At 36.7% G+C, this 19189-nt stretch overlaps 1 protein-coding gene across 1 annotated transcript in view; it reads right to left on the bottom strand.

Annotated features, from left to right (window-relative positions):
* The window catches only part of LOC108742249 (growth hormone secretagogue receptor type 1-like), a 35735-nt gene extending 17777 nt beyond the window's left edge, over positions 1-17958 (bottom strand). The window contains exons 1-3 of the mRNA XM_025978797.1: positions 17955-17958; positions 17789-17864; positions 14392-14496 (exon numbers count right to left, since the gene is read on the bottom strand). Coding sequence (XP_025834582.1) covers positions 14392-14496; positions 17789-17864; positions 17955-17958 — 185 coding nt within the window. The remainder of the gene's footprint in view (positions 1-14391; positions 14497-17788; positions 17865-17954) is intronic.
* Positions 17959-19189: the final 1231 nt, after the last annotated feature.

Here is a 19189-nt window from a genome sequence, read left to right as displayed (position 1 = left end):
GTTTTTATTTTGCATTAAAATTTGTATATTTAATCTTTACTTTTTTTTTAAATTTCATATTTTTTTATTCTAACGTTTATTACAAATAAAGTTCTGTAAATTATTAATAAGTGTTACTTTATGTGCGGCCCGCCAAAAAATTTTAACAATTAAATTGGCCCGTTGATTAAAAAGGTTGCTCACCCCTGCTCTAGGCCATGCTGCTCGGTCGAGAGATTTGTATTTATACGAATACTTATTTTCACTTGCACGGAACGGTTAATGTTGACCAACCTTAGTAATCCGACTGGAAATTAGTTCAGAGAACCCGGATTATGGTCAGATATGGATCAGATTTTCCGTAATACGGGCATCTGTATTCTATCCGTTGATCCACCCATCTGATCAGTTTCTGATCAGAGTACAGTACTCTATCCGTTGATCCACTGATCTGATCAGTTTCCGATCAGAGTACAGTACTCCATTCCTTGATCTGATCATCCGATCAGAAATTGATCAGCGCACAATACTCTATCTGTTGATCCAACCATCTGATCAGAAATTGATCATAGAAAAGTATCCTATCCCTTAATCCAGTCATCTGACAAAATTCTTATCACAATCTAATGCTACAAATTCTATTACGGTTTCGGTACAATCTTTAAATCGAGATTGTATCTGATGTTCTGAACTGGATCATAATACAGAACTATTTTTTACCTGATTTATTCTGTATGCAATATTGTTCGTCAAACAATGAACAAATCATGCGTGAAGATTTAAAAGACCATGGAATCACGTTTAAAGATAAAGAATTTTATGATGCCGTAGGTAGAATCATAAATAATGTCAAATATTGGAATAAAGAAAATAAAAATAATAAATAGTTACTGTTTGGAACATATTTAAAGTGTACTTGAGTTCATTAATAAAATTAAGGTAAAATGATAATATTGATTATTTTATGCCAAATTAATAAAAAGAAAAAAATAATCCTGATCCTTTAAACGGATCCGTTATGAAACTTTTGGCTGGATCGGGAATGGGTCTGTTGAATAGGTCCAGTATGGATATTTGAAACGGATCCGTCATGGATCTTAGAAACAGATCCGACATGGATTTTTCAAATGGATCCTTTGTTGATCATATATGGCGTGACGATTTCCAACATACCCGGATCAGANATAAGGAAAATAAAAATAATAAATAGTTATTAAACTTACTGTCTGGAACATATTTAAAGTGTACTTGAGTTCATTAATAAAATTAAGGTAAAATGGTAATACTGATTTAATTAATTTATGCCAAATTAATAAAAAGAAAAAAATAATCCTGATCCTTTAAACGGATCCGGTATGGATCTTTTGGATGGATCGGGAATGGATCTGTTGAATGGGTCCAGCATGGATCTTTGAAACGGATCCGTCATGGATTTTAGAAACGGATCCGTCATGGATTTTGGAAACATATCCGACATGGATTTTTCAAATGGATCCTATGTTGGTCATATATGGCGTGACGATTTTCCATCATACGGATCAGAAAGCCTGATTTATTTCTGATCAATCTTCAGGCAATTCTGATCCGCATCGGATCCAATTCACTAACTAATTTCCAGTCGGGAACCTGATATGCTCTATCAACCGTTCCGTGCATCTGAAAGCGAGCATTCGTATCCGAATCTCGTACGAACGAAAAGTGCTTGTTTCGATAAATTGCTGACTAGGAACTTAAGGCCATTTATTAAAAACCGTTTAGTCTTCTCTTTAGAAGCTTGAAGATGCGTGTTTAGGTGAAGAAACACATATACTTTTCATATTTCTCTCATACGTTTGGGCACAATAACTTTTAGGTTAAGTTAAATTGTCTTGGCCGATTTTGTCCACATAAAGAGTAGCCTGTAAGCCTGCCCTTAGTCACTTCATGTTTTAATAAAATTGAGATAATTAATTTTATTTTAATGAGTGATGTTTGCTTTTTACCTAATACGTATCTGAATATTTGTTTTTCGTATGAATTGCAAGTTTAGGAATATGCAGCATACTGTTACATAGTATCGACTATCTAGTATCTGCATACCGTAATTACTATTTAAGTCACTAGTACAACATTAATATATCCAAATTAAATATTGACAGTTGATATTAAACAGTGGATATAATAATTATCGTTCGATTTGATTGAAATTCAGATGTGGTGAGACGAGTGGGCGTCTTCGCTCACTCTGACGGTACCCCTAAGCCTAAGTTATACTTCGTTTTCTTTCTGTACCGATGTGGCCAGAAAAGGAAGGAGACAACTCTCGGCCAAACTCTTCACCTGTGAGGAGCGTATAATCAGTACAGTACTGCACGGAAAAATTGATCATTTTATCCACTACAATTGCATTGCTCAAATGTGCTGCTATTGGTACCATTTACTACTGAAAATATCAAAGAGATGTTTATTTATATTGGAAGACATATTAAAGGCTTTAACGCTTGTTTTCGACTCGCACTACTATTCATGATTGAACAAAACTTTTGGCAGGTACTGTATGAAAAAGTATATTTAACGAACAAGAGTCGAGATTATAATGAGCTTTTTTCTCCCTACCTACGATTTTGCCAGCGCGTATCCGAGACATTGGAAGGGGCACTTCGCTAGAGAAAGTAAATGAAGTGTAATAAAATCTATGTCCTCTGCAATGGGGTTGGCTGAGTGCAATGATCCTAATATTGGAAATTTGTGTTGATCAGTTATAACAATTTCCTTTCTATGTTTCAGCAGATTTTGAATCCTTAAAGAACTATGTCGAGCGGAATATAATTGTTTTCAAACAAAATAGAACCTTGGAGCTGTGGTAAGAAAATCCAGATATTTGTTGGCTATATTTTTCGCGCTACATCCTCGAATGTTCTGTTATGGGACTACGTTCTTCGTGGGGCTCTTTTCTTCCCATTGGAAAGACAAAGTTGCACAGGGTACGAAACGAAAACTTATTAGGGGCGATTTATCTTCACGATGCGAAACGAGAAAACAATTGGTCAAAAGGGATAATATTTAATTATGGTATGCATGATGCGGATGTTAGATGATACTATGTAACAATATCTATGTATAAAATTTAAGAAACGAGAAACTATAGAAATTGACACACACAATTGTACACACTCATAACATTTAAGAAGGAACATAAATATTGTGAATTTCTACAATATTATATATTTCTATTACAACTCCACAGATGACGATATATTGCCTCTTCCTTTCTATTTAGTAATCTTGCATTAATGCGACGATTTACGGTATGTTGATGGGATCTTTCAGTGGTGGTTTCTATAGTAAATTGTTCTTCAAGAATGTCATGTCCCTAACTATACAAAACTTTCGCTGTTATCAGCGTGGTCAGTTTGTACTTGTTCAGTTGCGAGTATATTTTTCTTGTCCTTTTTGAATCGTGAGTTCCCACTAACGGCGTTATATTTTCTACAACTTCGAAATAATGGAAAGAATTCTTCGTTACTGTCTTTTAGCGACGACGCCACAGTTTGTTTGTCGATCTTGTCATGGTCGCGACACACACAGCCACTGTCGCATTCCAAATGTCTGCATACATTTTCCCCGGAAGTGTCTGGCATTATTTGACTTTCCGCATGATGAATGCCCGCTAGAACGATACCACCCTTCCTTATTCCAACGGAGTGCGGATCACTATTACGCGGAGAGCAATTTCTTGAATAGTTGAAAAGCACCGAGTCAGTTTTAGGTTGGAAAATAACTTTGTAGTTGTCGTAGCTGCTGCATCTGTTACTAGATGTCGTCACTGTCGTACTGAACGTGCCGTTACGCCATCGTTTGAAGTAGAACTTTCGTTTTTTCTTCGAACAAAGTACAAAGCCCGTACGAAATTTCGAACTCATTAAATTGTACAGTATGGGATTGACAGCTGAGTTTAGGTATACCAACACTCTACAAAAGTATAAGATTATATAATATCGCTCCGGGCCCAATTTAGCAACACTTTCGTCCGGCGCTACGATTATCCATACTATAAAAACTCTAAACGGAATAAGACAAACAAAGAAACTCAGTACCACAGTACCTAACATTAAAATCACTTGTTTTCTTGCGCGAATCGAATAATTGTCAATGTGTTTATTCATTACTAAACCTACCGCGTTCGTTATTAGGTTTTTAGCGATGATTAGATAAAGGATAATTAGGACAATGAAAGGAACCATGAAAAATAGGAAAATTGTACCGAGGAAGTACAAGGCCGACCAAAACGTGTTAGCTAACGTGTGACAAACTGGCACATGAGATCCATCGATGTCTTCAACAAGGTGGTACTGCGCTATCCCAAACATGGGGCTGAAAATATCAAAAAATGGGATTGCTTTAAAAATAAAAATAGGTTTGAAGTACGTAGAATGCCATAGCGGTTAGAAGCGTAAAACCAAGGCGCAATCCAAACTATAACCATTGCAGACCGAATCCAGTGCTTAAGCCATATATAGTAGGTGAAGTGATCAGGAAAGGAAGAGATTCGATTGTTAGTAGACATATTATAAATATATTGCACAGAAGGAACCTCTTAATTTCATACAGTAATATTAGAAGATAAGTAGAGAGTAGCAAAGTAGTATTTTAAGCATTTTGAAGGCACAATTTTTAAGAGCCATGGGTTGTTACATCCCAGATGCCGATGTCAAGTTGCAGCAAGTAGCAGTAAATCAATAGATGTGGTTAATAGAAAAAATATAAAAGAAAATTAAACAACATTTTTTCGTGGCCAATTTCTCATTTCAAAGGCGAAATTATTAGATTGCAAGAAGGTTATTAAGTACTAATAACAGTAGTGCTTTAGCATGTTGCTACAGAACAAAAAGCTCTGGATGGTCCGTTTTCTCTCGAAACCGTTAGACGTGGATTGCGATTTTCACTTCATTGGATCTCGCCAGCACGCCGTAGATAGTTCACAAAATATAGTAACGGAGAACTTGCGTTAAAATTATATTGAGAAATTATATTAATATTTAATTCAATGATGATAGTCGTTAAAAGTTATGAGCCACAACGATCAAGGAATGAAAAAGTGAGCAATTCGACTCCTTGACCATCGAGATTTCAACGAACAGAATACCACCATAAGAAGTAAACATAAGGCTGCACTAACTCATAAACTCAAAATAATCCTCCCGTTCCACAACACATAATTGTCTTAAATGCTGAAATTTTCTGTCATACATATGTGCTTGAGGACATTCCTGTAGATCCTTTTTTTTCAAACAGTGGTAACGTTTCTTTTTTTTATATTTACTGTTAAAACCTACTAAAGCAAACTGAAAATTTCAAAAACTAAAAATATTTTGTTTTATTTCTTTAAAAAAATACTACAAACGGCACAGTGAACGCTATCTGTAGCACGATGCTACATTTTAGGATTACGTATTACGTATTACTACATTTTACGATTAGTAATAGAAGACTTTTGCATCTGAAAATTTATTACGATGCTTTATCGCAATTCGTAGTCTGGTTATAAAGTGACAAACTGCTCAAAGAAATCCATTTTCTCCGTGTGAATGGACTTCAAAGGTCTAACCGTTGTATTGTGTGTTAAGACAACGTGCCTACCGGGTGGTTACGGTGTTGTGACAGAACACGAGGGGATCAGTNGGTAAAAGTTGGTCGATTTCGATCTTTTTGGATCTCATCAGCGCTGATGAGATCCAAAAAGATCGAAATCGCGATCCGCGTCTGGCAGTTTCGACAGAATACAGACCACTTCGAATTATTTTATTTTATTTCTTTAGTTTTTTATTTTATTTTATTTAGTGAGTACGGCTTTATTGAGGTCGATCCCGTACAGTCACAACACAAACGTCTCACTATTTTCTTTTCCCAGAGTCGAAACGGGAGGGGTAAAAACATTTATAACGACAAATACTTGCAAGTGGTCGTTTCAAGTGATTATGAAAACAAAGATTAATGAATTTTTTACAGAAATGTAAAAATGGTGCTGATAATAAAGAAGACTATATATGTTATATAAATGCAAAATAATATTAGTTTCATTTCACTTTTTTTCGCTGTTTCACAGTTAGGTCATATTATTATGGGATCGCCTACTTACACATACGCATTCATGTACTTTAAATAGCAAACTTTTATGGAATAAAACAAAATTAATTCTTTTTTTTGTCAAAAATAGGAAGACCCCTTTTGTACCAGCTTTCATGGCGCAGGGTATTAAAGCAACTCCGAATGTCACAGGCAGTTGGCACTCTCATTTACAACCAATAAAATCCATAAAAGAGTACAACTAATAGTAACTACATCGAAGAACCAAGGCCTTCTGTCCACTGACTGTTTCCGTTGGATTACCGGCGTTATTGAGGCAGTTTTGATTGTCTTTAAGGAAGCATGGGTTTATTATCATAGGATCTGACCATCATTATCAAGGTCGTCAGTCCTAAGACTGGTTGGACACGCACCTCCATTCTATCCTATCCTGAGCTAATCTTCGCATTTCCTTAAAACTAGAAAAACTTACATACATAACTATTTGCGAACAGTAATTTGACCTAGGCTTACGTCTACCGCTCCTAACTCGCGTTTCTGCCTCTAATATGTCTCTGACTAGACCTTCATACCCGAGAAGGTGTCCTATTAACCTATCTCACCTATTTCTTATTGACTTCCATAGAGTCTTCTGTTCTCCTATTCTTTCTAACACCTCTTCATTTCTAACCTTCTCTATCCACGGTATCCTCATCATTCGCTTGTAACACCACATTTTGAATGCTTGTATCTTTTCTTTTCTGCAGCGCCCACTGTCCAGCGCCGCGCTCCAAACATACATCTGTAACAACCTTTTTCGAATTTGTAAGTTAACCGTTCGCGAGCATAGCAATAACTGAAGGCGACACGACCCTGCACTATTCTCTGCTTTAAATACCTACTACTTCTTCCGTCCTGACTTATCTGACTTCCTAGATACCTAAAATTAGCCACTTCTACTAATTTTTCATCTTCTATCATTATATTCGCTCTTTTCTTACTTTTTCTTCCCTTGCATACCAGTATTTCTGTTTTACTTTTATTTATTTTCATGCCAGTACCGCTTGCATTTTATTTAAAGTTATCTCTAACACGCTAATACTGCTATATCATCTGCAAATCTAAGCATACTAATCTTTTGCCACTGTATATCTATCCCGAGAGTTATACTGTCTTTAATGATGTTGATTGCGTCTTCGATGTATACGTTAAAAAGTAGCGGTGACCGTGGACCTCCCTGTCTGACTCCCTTTTTAATATTTACTTCTCTACGTTGCAGCCCCAGCTCTACGAGGGTGGATTGATAAGTTTCCGGCCTAACCAAGAGATGACGCCACTAGGCCTACCTTGAGGTGACATTCTATAGTACCATCCTTGGATAGCTTGTAGCTATAGTTTCAGCCCGATCTCCTTGCTAGTGTAGGTTTGACAGCACGCTGAACAAGACGCCTCTGTGGTTTTCGTAAAAATGGAAAAGCAGGAAAATCGTGCTGTCATCAAATACTTTTATTTGAAGGGGTTAACGCCGAAGGAAATTAAAAAAGAGATGGACTCAACACTGGGGACATCCTCCCCGTCATATTCAACCGTTAAGCAGTGGGTTTCCGAGTTTAAAAAGGGTCGTGTGAGCACCTCTGATGGGCCTCGCTCAGGACGCCCCGTTGAGGTCACAACTCCAGATATGATCGAAAAAATTCATCAAATAGTGCTGGGAGACCGCAGATTGAAAGTGCGTGAGATAGCTGAGACCTGTAAGATGTCATATGAACGTGTGCAACATATTTTGCACCAACATTTGCATATGGAAAAGCTCTGTGCAAGATGGGTGCCGCGTTTGCTAACAGTCGACCAAAAATTGATTCGAAAAAACATTTCTACCGCAAATTTGTCATTGTATAAGCGTAATCCAAGCGAATTTTTGCGTCGATTCGTAACCGTTGACGAAACGTGGGTCCACCACTACACTCCTGAAACCAAAGAACAGTCTAAACAGTGGATTGGACCAGGGGAACCAACTCCAAAGAAGGCAAAAACAATTTTTTCGGCGAACAAGGTTATGGCTACTGTTTTTTGGGATGCAAGAGGTATTATATACATTGATTACCTTGCAAAGGGTAATACTATCACTGGTCAATACTACGCAGACTTATTGCAACGTTTGAGCCACGAGGTGAAAATTAAACGACCTCATCTGGCGAAGAAAAAAATCTTGTTTCATCACGATAACGCACCAGCGCACACGTCAATCGTTGCGACGGCTAAAATCAACGATCTAAAGTTTGAATTGATGCCGCACCCTCCTTACTCTCCAGACCTAGCCCCGAGTGACTATTTTCTGTTCCCTAATCTCAAAAAATGGCTTGGCGGTAAGAGATTTGCGGACAATGAAGAAGTAATCGAAGCTGTAAATGGTTATTTTGAGGAGCTTGACGAATCAGTCTATAGAGATGGCATTAATAGACTGGAACACCGCTATGAGAAATGTATCAGCCTTGGAGGAGATTATGTTGAGAAATAAAAAAAAAAAATTTTTAAAAACCTTGTTTTTCTTGGTCAGGCCGGAAACTTATCAATCCACCCTCGTATAACTGCCTGTTGCTCTTTATACAAACTAAGTATTGCTCTTTTACCTCTGTAACACATCCCTACATTTTTAAGTATATTTAACATCTTTTCCCATATAACATTGTCGAAAGCTTTTTCTAAATCTACAAATCCTAGGTACGCCCTCTTTCTTTTTTCTGTGATTTTCTCTATTGATCTTCCCCTAATAGTTCTTCCGCCCTTTTTTCCATCCTACTCTGTACAATTCTAGTTAAGACTTTTGACGCATGGGAAGTTAAACTAATTGTTCTAAATGTCTCGCACCTATCCGCGTCTTTCTTTTTAGGTATGGTTACAACCACGTTCTTTTTATAATCCTCTAGGATCTTTCCCGTTTCGTAAATGTGACTAACTAGCTTAAACATACGATCTCTAACCTCTTCTCTTGCATGTTTTAGAATTTCCGCCTTCATCTCATCTATATCTGGCGCAAGTTTTTTAATGCTACATCGAACTCTTCTCTCATTGTGGGATAACCTAGTTCATCTATCTCCACATTATCTTCCTTCTCTAATATATCTCTTAACTCATGGCGTATAGGTTCTCTAAATATTCTTTCCACCTATCTGCTTTTACCTCATTTATATCAAAATGACTCCTGCCTCGTTTCTTATATTATTACTACTGTACCCTACATCTCTAAAATTCCTTTTAATTATATAATAAGCCTACCTACTTCAAACATTTCTTCTACTTCTTTACATCTCCTATCAATCCACTGTTCCTTGGTTGCCCTACACTTCGTAATTATTTCCCACTTTGTAGTCTTATATCTTTTTTTTCCCTTCTTCGTCTGCCCTGTTTTTGTATTTCCGCCTTTTATCAATTCTACAAACTCGTGTGTTATCGAGGGCTTCTTACTTTCGTTTAGTTTAAGACCTAGTATATCTGTAGCTGCTGACTTTAGGCACATTTTAATTCAGTTCCATTCTGTTTCTATGTCCCTGTCATTCGTTTCTCCCACCGCCTTGTACCTAGTCTATCACAAGTTTTGTTACATTTTAACTTTTCTAAGTCAAGACGTCTCCTACCTTCCCTTTTTTTCAAAATTTTCAATTTAAGATTGGTCTTCATAACTACTAAGTTATGATCGCTATCTATATCTGCTCCTGGATAACTCCTACAGTCCTCCACTTGATTTTTGAATCTTTGCCTAACAAGTATGTAATCTAACTGATGTTTTCCTAAATCACCTGGCATCTTCCACGTATTGCGCTTCCTAACGTGATGGTTGAAGGATCTGACCGACAACTCAAAAAACATATCGTTTTTTCCAGATCCCGAAAAACCGAGTGTAGTTTTGCCGTCCCATTTATTTGAAAACAGCCGGTTCGATTTTAAACTAGAACGAATGCATTTTATGTAGGTTTAGTTAATTGATTTTTCATATTTTCGCAATAGAATTGCAAATTTTAAACGTTCTATCCCAGTAGAAGGCATTTGCCGGATTACATACAATCATGTAGGTCCATTGATCGTGTAATATCTGCGAAAGGATGAGGGTGTTTGGCATTTGGGGCACAGTTTGCGTTGGTAATAAATGTTAAAAGGAACTTCTTGGCTGTTACATTCCACTCGTTTAACAGAACGATAACGTACAAACGGCACGTTTTTCATTTTCAACGAATCATTACTTTTCACTCTTTCTACCCTTTGTATTCTTTGTTTTGGTTTTCCACTCCCTGTAAATAATAGATTTGAACGGATCTACTCAAGCCCCAGTTGTTTAATATGAATGCTTTATTCATTCGTTCTCAATTTCTATTTCCTTCTTTTAAACTGTTAATTGGATTCATGTCATGTAACATTTCAAAATGTCGAGATGATAAATAATAATTTATTGTATGTAAGCAAAATATAAGAGTAAACTAATTTAATTTTAGGTGGATGATGCACTTTTGGCAAAGAAAGGAAATTAAACTTTGATATTCCTCAGGAAGTATCTTCTATTTTTACTGCATCTTTTCCCGTGATGGCATATAATATTTTAAATGAGAACATAGCTAATAAAATCGGCCGTTGAAAAGGAAAAAACAAAAGGGTATTCGTTATCGACGTAATTTGCGACCAAATTGGCCGCAGAATTGCCTTAGAGCTTCACGACTGAGATATCCTAACTTCAAAGCATTGCTACGTAAAGTTGCAGCCCAAGCTACTTCTGAGTAGCTTTTGTCGTTGAATTAGAATCAAGTTTTATAATTGGGTTAAAACATGACACTGAAAAACAGTGTGAAACGACAATTATTATAATGATTAGTCATAAAAAACAACCACACCGTTGAAAACAAATATGATTTTCATGAACTTTTCGTTAAAATTGGCTTTGAAAATCGATAAATCATTGAGCTTTGGGGATGACCTTTTGATACCGTGACGTCTCAATGGTGGAAGGACTTGTAGTGACCATTAAAGCCTTTTACCAATTGTTTGATTGCGTTCCGTCTTTATAATATGTATCAATAGCGTTTGTTCCTGCATTATGAAGGATACTTCTTTTTCTGAGATACTTTTGAATTTTTGTAACGTTAAATTCAATGTATTAGTGAATTAATTCTTGAATTGATTGATAACCTCCATTTAATGATGAAAAATTGTTGCTTCTGTCACTTCCTTGCCGGGAATTGAACCCCGAGCCCCTGGTTTTACGCACCAGTACTCTACTCAGCAAGCTACTAAGAGGTGACAGTAGCAACGCTAACGATACGTACCTAACAGTTATAGATCGTAGAAGGGTCGAACTAATGTATAATCATTATTATTAATGAGACATTTTGGATTTTCTTGTAGCGTTAGTTCAATTATTCATTAATTTGAGGTTATCTGCAGCGGGTAAAATCAATTCAAAAATTAATTTACTAAAGACAAAACTAGTACATATTTGTTTAATACTACGAGTTCAGTTTTTTACTTCAACGAAAGCTTGCTAATAGATATTTACATTTAAAAAAAATGATTTAGAATTTCAAATAAAAAACCTGTTTCTGGAACAGACGTAGTTTATCAGTTACCAAAATTAGGTAAGAATGTTCTCCATAGCGCATAATTTTTGAATCCTTAAAGAACTATGTCAAGCGGAATATAATTGTTTTCTAAAACTTATTAAGGGCGATTTATCTTCACGGTACGAAACGAGAATACAATTGGTCAAAAGGGGTAATATTTAATTATGGTATGCATGATGCGGATGTTAGATGATACTATGTAACAATATCTATGTATAAAATTTAAGAAACGAGAAACTATAGAAATTGACACACACAATTGTACACACTCATAACATTTAAGAAGGAACATAAATATTGTGAATTTCTACAATATTATATATTTCTATTACAACTCCACAGATGACGATATATTGCCTCTTCCTTTCTATTTAGTAATCTTGCATTAATGCGACGATTTACGGTATGTTGATGGGATCTTTCAGTGGTGGTTTCTATAGTAAATTGTTCTTCAAGAATGTCATGTCCCTAACTATACAAAACTTTCGCTGTTATCAGCGTGGTCAGTTTGTACTTGTTCAGTTGCGAGTATATTTTTCTTGTCCTTTTTGAATCGTGAGTTCCCACTAACGGCGTTATATTTTCTACAACTTCGAAATAATGGAAAGAATTCTTCGTTACTGTCTTTTAGCGACGACGCCACAGTTTGTTTGTCGATCTTGTCATGGTCGCGACACACACAGCCACTGTCGCATTCNTTCCGAGGCTATTTAGGAAATGTATAAAATATTGTTTCAAAGATTTTTTAATACACACATATTCTGGGAAATGTATACGTTTCTTAGGAATTGTATGAAATTCCAATATTGTACTAGGAAATGTATAAAACTAATGCTTTCTGTGAATAAAATAGTTTAACATATCAGCCCGGTTTCGGCGGGCAGGGATATTAAATAAATTCCATTCTGTCGTAAATTTACCTAACCAAACAATGATGTTGCTAATGGATATGAATTTTTAGTATGTTGTAGATACAGATATGCTGATCATTATGATATATATATGTTTTGCGCGGAAATGATAATGAAGCATAGTTATCGAATGTTGAAAAACAATATTTGGCGGCCTATGACATAAAATAGGCAATAATACGGCAGGCCGCTTGGAGATGTATATGCATTGGTGACGTTATTGTTTGGTTAGGTAGATTAGGTAGCATATGGATCGTGTAATGGTTGAAATTTTGTGTAAGATTGGTTTTGAACAGTGTTTTTTATGGCTAGTCAGTGGCGTAGCGTAAATTTCTGTCATCCGGGGCGAAGCCTAAATTTACCGCCCTTCTTTTCTTTGTTTCTTTTTTATGATATAGGGTGGTACGAACACCCGGTATCTTAAGCAAGGCATGCGGAGGGTCGAGTATGACTCCCAGTCGAGGAGAAGTCGTCTTGTATGGACTATATCGGGTTATGCCGACGGAAAATTCGGAAAACAATGGACGGTTGCAGGGATAAACAAGTATTCATGGGCAAAAGGGTCAACAACCGGATTGCGAATTTACCATATAAAAATGGGACATTATACCACAAGACACGAACGACTACTGCAACTATTGCAACTATTTTTCTATTGTAAAGAATTACATTGTTTGTTGATAACGTTAATAAAGTGCATTTTATTCTGAGTTTGTATACTCGTTCGTATTACAAGAGATGGGGTCTGTATGGTGATTATGTTAGTAATATTTATGTATGTATTTTTATGATTTTTCTGCAAAATTTGGTAGATTCTGGTTTGAACAATTGCCATATTTCAACAAATATGACAATCCTACTTGTCTATGTTCGAAAGCAAAACGCATGTTCAGGGATTCCCCGATAATGCGCTCTCGCTCTCACGAGGTGTTTTATGATTAAGTTGAAAAGATTGCAAAGGTCTCATATAACTTACATCGGTAAATATCTAGATGATGGCCCCCAACCCCTTCGTGGCGGTCTCACCCCCATAAAAAGTTATGGGGGTAAGATGGGGGTGGGATAGGGGGATCTAAAGAGGGTAGGGGGGATCGAAAGAGGGTGGTCACCTGAGTAAAATCCCATAAAAAATCTGCGGTGGTCTCACCTCCATAGAAAGTTATGAGGGTTGAAAGTTGATTATTTTGACAATTTTCATACACTATAATTCAAATAAAATTCAATAAAAAAATTATTTTCAATCGGGTGGAGGTGGGGGATCGAAAGAGGGTGGTCACTTGAACAAAACCCGATAATCTAACCTAACCTAACCTACCCTATTGATAAAGATATTTAAATAATGTTTTATATAACTTTCTCAATATTTTTATGGATTTTTCATTAGTTTTACCTTTGAATATTGTTTAAGAATGACTATATAAATATTTACATGCCTAGAAATGTATAAAAATTGGCATATTTATTAACTTTGAACCCCCATAACTTTTTATGGGGGTGAGACCGCCACAAACTTTTTATGGTATAGTGGTGGGAGAGACCTCCTCTTTCGACCCCCCTCCCACATTGGTACAAATACTAAGCAATTGGGGCATCTAATATCGAAAAAATATTTTTGCTGTTCCTACTTTCGCGCCGCCCGGAATTGTCCCCTTTGCCTCCCCCTTTCACGCTACGCCACTGTGGCAAGTAGGTTCTATTCAAGAGTGCTGCGCGTTGTGCAAATTCTAATAGAATTCAAGTGAGAGCATGCTAATGCAAGAAAGGATTCATGCAACGTGCATTTTTACAGAAATTCTTCTAGTATAGTTATAGTTATGCATTGTAAGTTATAGTGTATTATTTTTACTTACCTAGTACAAAGTGCTGCTACGAGCCATGCGAGAAGACAGATAAGTGATGCTCTGGCTTTGGTACAAATGTATCCAGCTTTTAGAGGTTTACAGATGGCATAGTACCTCTCGAAACTGATTGCTAGAATTGTCAGAACCGAAGCATGGGCCACGGTCAGCTCTACGAAAGGAACTGCTTTGCCTGTAACAAAAAGAAGGTATTACTGTCTATATAAGAGTCGAGGAACTGCACAGTACTTATCCTAGTTTCGATTTTTAGCGTGAGTGTCACCCATCACTTCAGAGGGTGGACCACCTATTTCCGACGGTCCCCCCCACCAATACCCCCCAAGCTAAACAATTTTCCCTTCTCAACCTTTCTCCAATCCCAACTTTCCTTACTCTTCATGGGTATGGGCAACCCTTAGGGTTTATCTCGCCACTCGAGGAGGGGTTTTAGTCGGTAAAAATCCGAAACTACCTCCCTTCAAGGGTCGTCTTTTGAAGATTTCCCCTCCTCGAGAATAATCTAAGTAAAAAAAAAAGCGCAGTACTTAAAAGTTTTCTGGATAGTACACTAAGCTAAATGATAGCTACTATTAACTCTCAAGTGTACCTTTTAATTGTTAAAAGTGCACCTTACAATTCTGTACAGCGTGTCCAGCAAGAAAATATTAAATATAGCCCCCTGCTACCCATGATCGGCAGAACAGATAGTGAATGATTAATGGATGAATTTCATATTTCAAGAGAGGATCTTATTCAGTTAACTGATTCCATGAATTCGAGTTGTGGTTCAGATCCAGACGAAATTCTTTCAGATTTCGTTGAAAAATTTTCGGATCAATTTTATTGGACTTATGGATGGCGAAAAGATTAGAAAATGGTAGAATCGTTCGAAATGTGGTGTTACCGCCGAATGATGAGGATACCGTGGATTGAGGAGATTAGAAATGAAGAGGTATTAGAAAGAATAGGAGTACAGAGGACTATATAGAAGTCAATAAGAAATAGGCGAGATAGGTTGGTAAAGGCATGAAGGCCTAGTCAGAGACATATTCGAGGCAGAAACAGGAGCTAAGAAGAGTAGAGGCAGACCTAGATTAGATTATTGTTCGCAAATAGTTAAGGATGTTTGGGAGGTACAATAGGAGACAAGAGTACATAAAATTAGAAATTCNATCTCATCAGCGCGTCGCAGGCAGCTCCGACAAAACACAGACCAACTTTTACCTGCTGCCTTAACAGCGCGTTTTAGAAAATACGACAAATGGAGAGGTATTAGAAAGAATAGGAGAACAGACGACTACATGGAAGTCAATAAAAAATAGGCGAGATAGTATTAATAAAATAATTTTAAAGTGGTCTGTATTCTGTCGAAACTGCCAGACGCGGATCGCGATTTTGATCTTCTTGGATCTCATCAGCGCGTCGCAGGCAGCTCAGACAGAACACAGCCCAACTTTTACCTGCTGTCTTAACAGCGCGTTTTAGAAAATACCACAAATGGCGCGTTAAACGCCGTCTGTGGTACGATGCTACATTTTAGGATTACGTGTGCTCCAACAAGGTCCAAATCGCGATCCGCGTCTGGCAGTTTCGACAGAATACAGACCACTTCGAATTATACTATTCGATTATGGTAACGTGCTTATCACGTTGAGGTTAGCTACGCCGGGATTCGTTTCAGCAATAAGATATCCATATATTTAAATGAACCTTGATGGAGCACACGTAATCCTAAAATGTAGCATCGTACTACAGATGGCGTTTACCGCGCCATTTGTGGTATTTTCTAGATAGTAGGGTAAGTTCTCTAAATATGGACTACCATAACGATTTCTTTAAATAAAACTGAAATAGGACGAGCTATTAAGTCTTTATTACTTCAATCAGTCAAGAAACTAATACCTAATCGTTAACTATAAACTAAATAATATAAAGCATTTTTTTCTTAACNACAATAGTATTGATATTACCGGAAATGTATGAAATCTAGGAATTGTATGCAGTTCCTGGGAAATGTATACAATTTCCGAGGCTGTTTAGGAAATGTGTAAAATATTGTTTTAAAGATACATACATAATTATCCTGAGAAAGGTATACATTTCCTAGCAAGCGTATGAAATTTCGATATGATGCTAGGAAATGTATAAAACTAATACTTGCTATGAATAAAATTAATAAATCACGTTAGCAAACTGAGAATCAGAATTATTTGGGTTTACGCGGTTCTAGTGCGATCGCCTAATGTGTATGCATTGGTGACGTTATTGATTGTTAGGTTAGGTTTCGACATGTATCTGCATTAGTGACGTTATTGCGGGCGGATATGTTGGAATAATGGCTTCGAAAAGTATGTTTCATTATGATCTCTGCGCGCAACATATATATATATATATATGAAAATGATCAGCATTATCATCTCTACAACATACTAAAAATTCAAGGTCATCGTGTTTGCTGAAGAAAAGATAATCTCGTCACATTATTCTAATATCTAACATATAAGCTCGTTTCCGGCGGGCAGGAGTATTAAAGCGACTCCAGTCTGTCATAAATTTCTCTAACCAAACAATGGCCTCACCAATGGATGTAGGTACATCTCCAAACAGTCTGGCGTATTATTGCCTATTTAGTATTACCTGTAATGCATTTCCGATTGCTATTTAGGAAATGTATAGATTTCCTGGGAAATGTGTCTAATATAATTTATTTCACACATTTCCAGGCGATTTTAGGAATTATACACATTTCCTAGGAATTGTATACAATGACGGACTTCATACATTCCCGGTAACAAATGCATGTAGTTAAACATGAATCGGTTCAGTACATGTAACATAATGATCCTTTCAATTACTTGCTTTCAGAGCAACTTGTCCAATGCATGGATTCAACCATGACCATCACGAGGTTGTGCTTAAACTTTTCTTTTNTATTAAAGCAACTCCAGTGTGTCATAAATTTCCTTAACCAAACAATGACGTCACCAATGGATATAGGTACATCTCCAAACAGTCTGCCGTATTATTGTCTATTTAGTATTACCTGTAATACATTTCCAGTTGTAATTAAGGAAATGTATAAATTTCCTAGGAAATGTGTCTAATATAATTTATTTCACACATTTTCGGGCGATTTTAGGAATTATACACATTTCCTACGAATTGTATACAATGACGAACTTAAATTTGAATCGGTTCAGTATATGTAAATTCTTTCAATTACTTGCTTTTTGAGTAACTTTTCCAATGCATGGATTCAACCATGACTATCACGAAGTTGTGCTTAAACTTTTCTTTTTTGTAATCAGTAAGAGAGTGCAAGGAAGCGATTTGTGCATTCAAATTGTCGATAGGCCTAAAACAGATTGTATTCAATTGAGAAGACTGTTTCTCGTCAAAAACATAGTACCTCTCGAAACTGATTGCTAGAATTGTCAGAACCGAAGCATGGGCCACGGTCAGCTCTACGAAAGGAACTGCTTTGCCTGTAACAAAAAGAAGGTATTACTGTCTATATAAGAGTCGAGGAACTGCACAGTACTTATCCTAGTTTCGATTTTTAGCGTGAGTGTCACCCATCACTTCAGAGGGTGGACCACCTATTTCCGACGGTCCCCCCACCCCAAAAGCACAGTACTAAAAAGTTTTCTGGATAGAACGCTAAGCTAAATGATAGCTACCATTATCTCTCATGTGTACCTTGTAATTGTTAAGAGTGAACTGTACAATTATGTAGAAGCATCCAGCAAGAAAATATTAAATCTAGCCCCCTGCTACCCGCGTTCTACAGAACAGATAGTGAATGTTTAATGGACGAATTTCATATTTCAAGGGAGGATCTTATTCAGTTAATTGATTCCATGAATTCAAATTGTGGTTCAGATCCAAATGAAATTCCTTTAGATTTCGTTGCAAAACTTTCGGATCAATTTTGGACCTATGAATGACGGAAAAGAAAAGGTTAGAAACGTTCTAAATATGGAGTTACCGGCGAATGATGAAGATACCGTGAATAGAGAACATTAGAAATGGAGAGGTATTAGAAAGAATAGGAGAACAGACGACTACATGGAAGTCAATAAAAAATAGGCGAGATAGTATTAATAAAATAATTTTAAAGTGGTCTGTATTCTGTCGAAACTGCCAGACGCGGATCGCGATTTTGATCTTCTTGGATCTCATCAGCGCGTCGCAGGCAGCTCAGACAGAACACAGCCCAACTTTTACCTGCTGTCTTAACAGCGCGTTTTAGAAAATACCACAAATGGCGCGTTAAACGCCGTCTGTGGTACGATGCTACATTTTAGGATTACGTGTGCTCCAACAAGGTCCAAATCGCGATCCGCGTCTGGCAGTTTCGACAGAATACAGACCACTTCGAATTATACTATTCGATTATGGTAACGTGCTTATCACGTTGAGGTTAGCTACGCCGGGATTCGTTTCAGCAATAAGATATCCATATATTTAAATGAACCTTGATGGAGCACACGTAATCCTAAAATGTAGCATCGTACTACAGATGGCGTTTACCGCGCCATTTGTGGTATTTTCTAGATAGTAGGGTAAGTTCTCTAAATATGGACTACCATAACGATTTCTTTAAATAAAACTGAAATAGGACGAGCTATTAAGTCTTTATTACTTCAATCAGTCAAGAAACTAATACCTAACCGTTAACTATAAACTAAATAATATAAAGCATTTTTTTCTTAACAATCTTAACATTTTTTGAAAATTTGTCAAACATAACCTTCTTAAATTTGGTAATTCAATATGGACCACTAGGTTTTTAGTACGGACCTAGGGT

Source organism: Agrilus planipennis, unplaced genomic scaffold, assembly GCF_000699045.2.
Source record: "Agrilus planipennis isolate EAB-ADULT unplaced genomic scaffold, Apla_2.0 scaffold388, whole genome shotgun sequence".
NCBI lineage: Eukaryota > Metazoa > Arthropoda > Insecta > Coleoptera > Buprestidae > Agrilus > Agrilus planipennis.
Note: the sequence above shows the minus strand (reverse complement) of the source record. Positions and strands in the feature narration are given on the sequence as shown.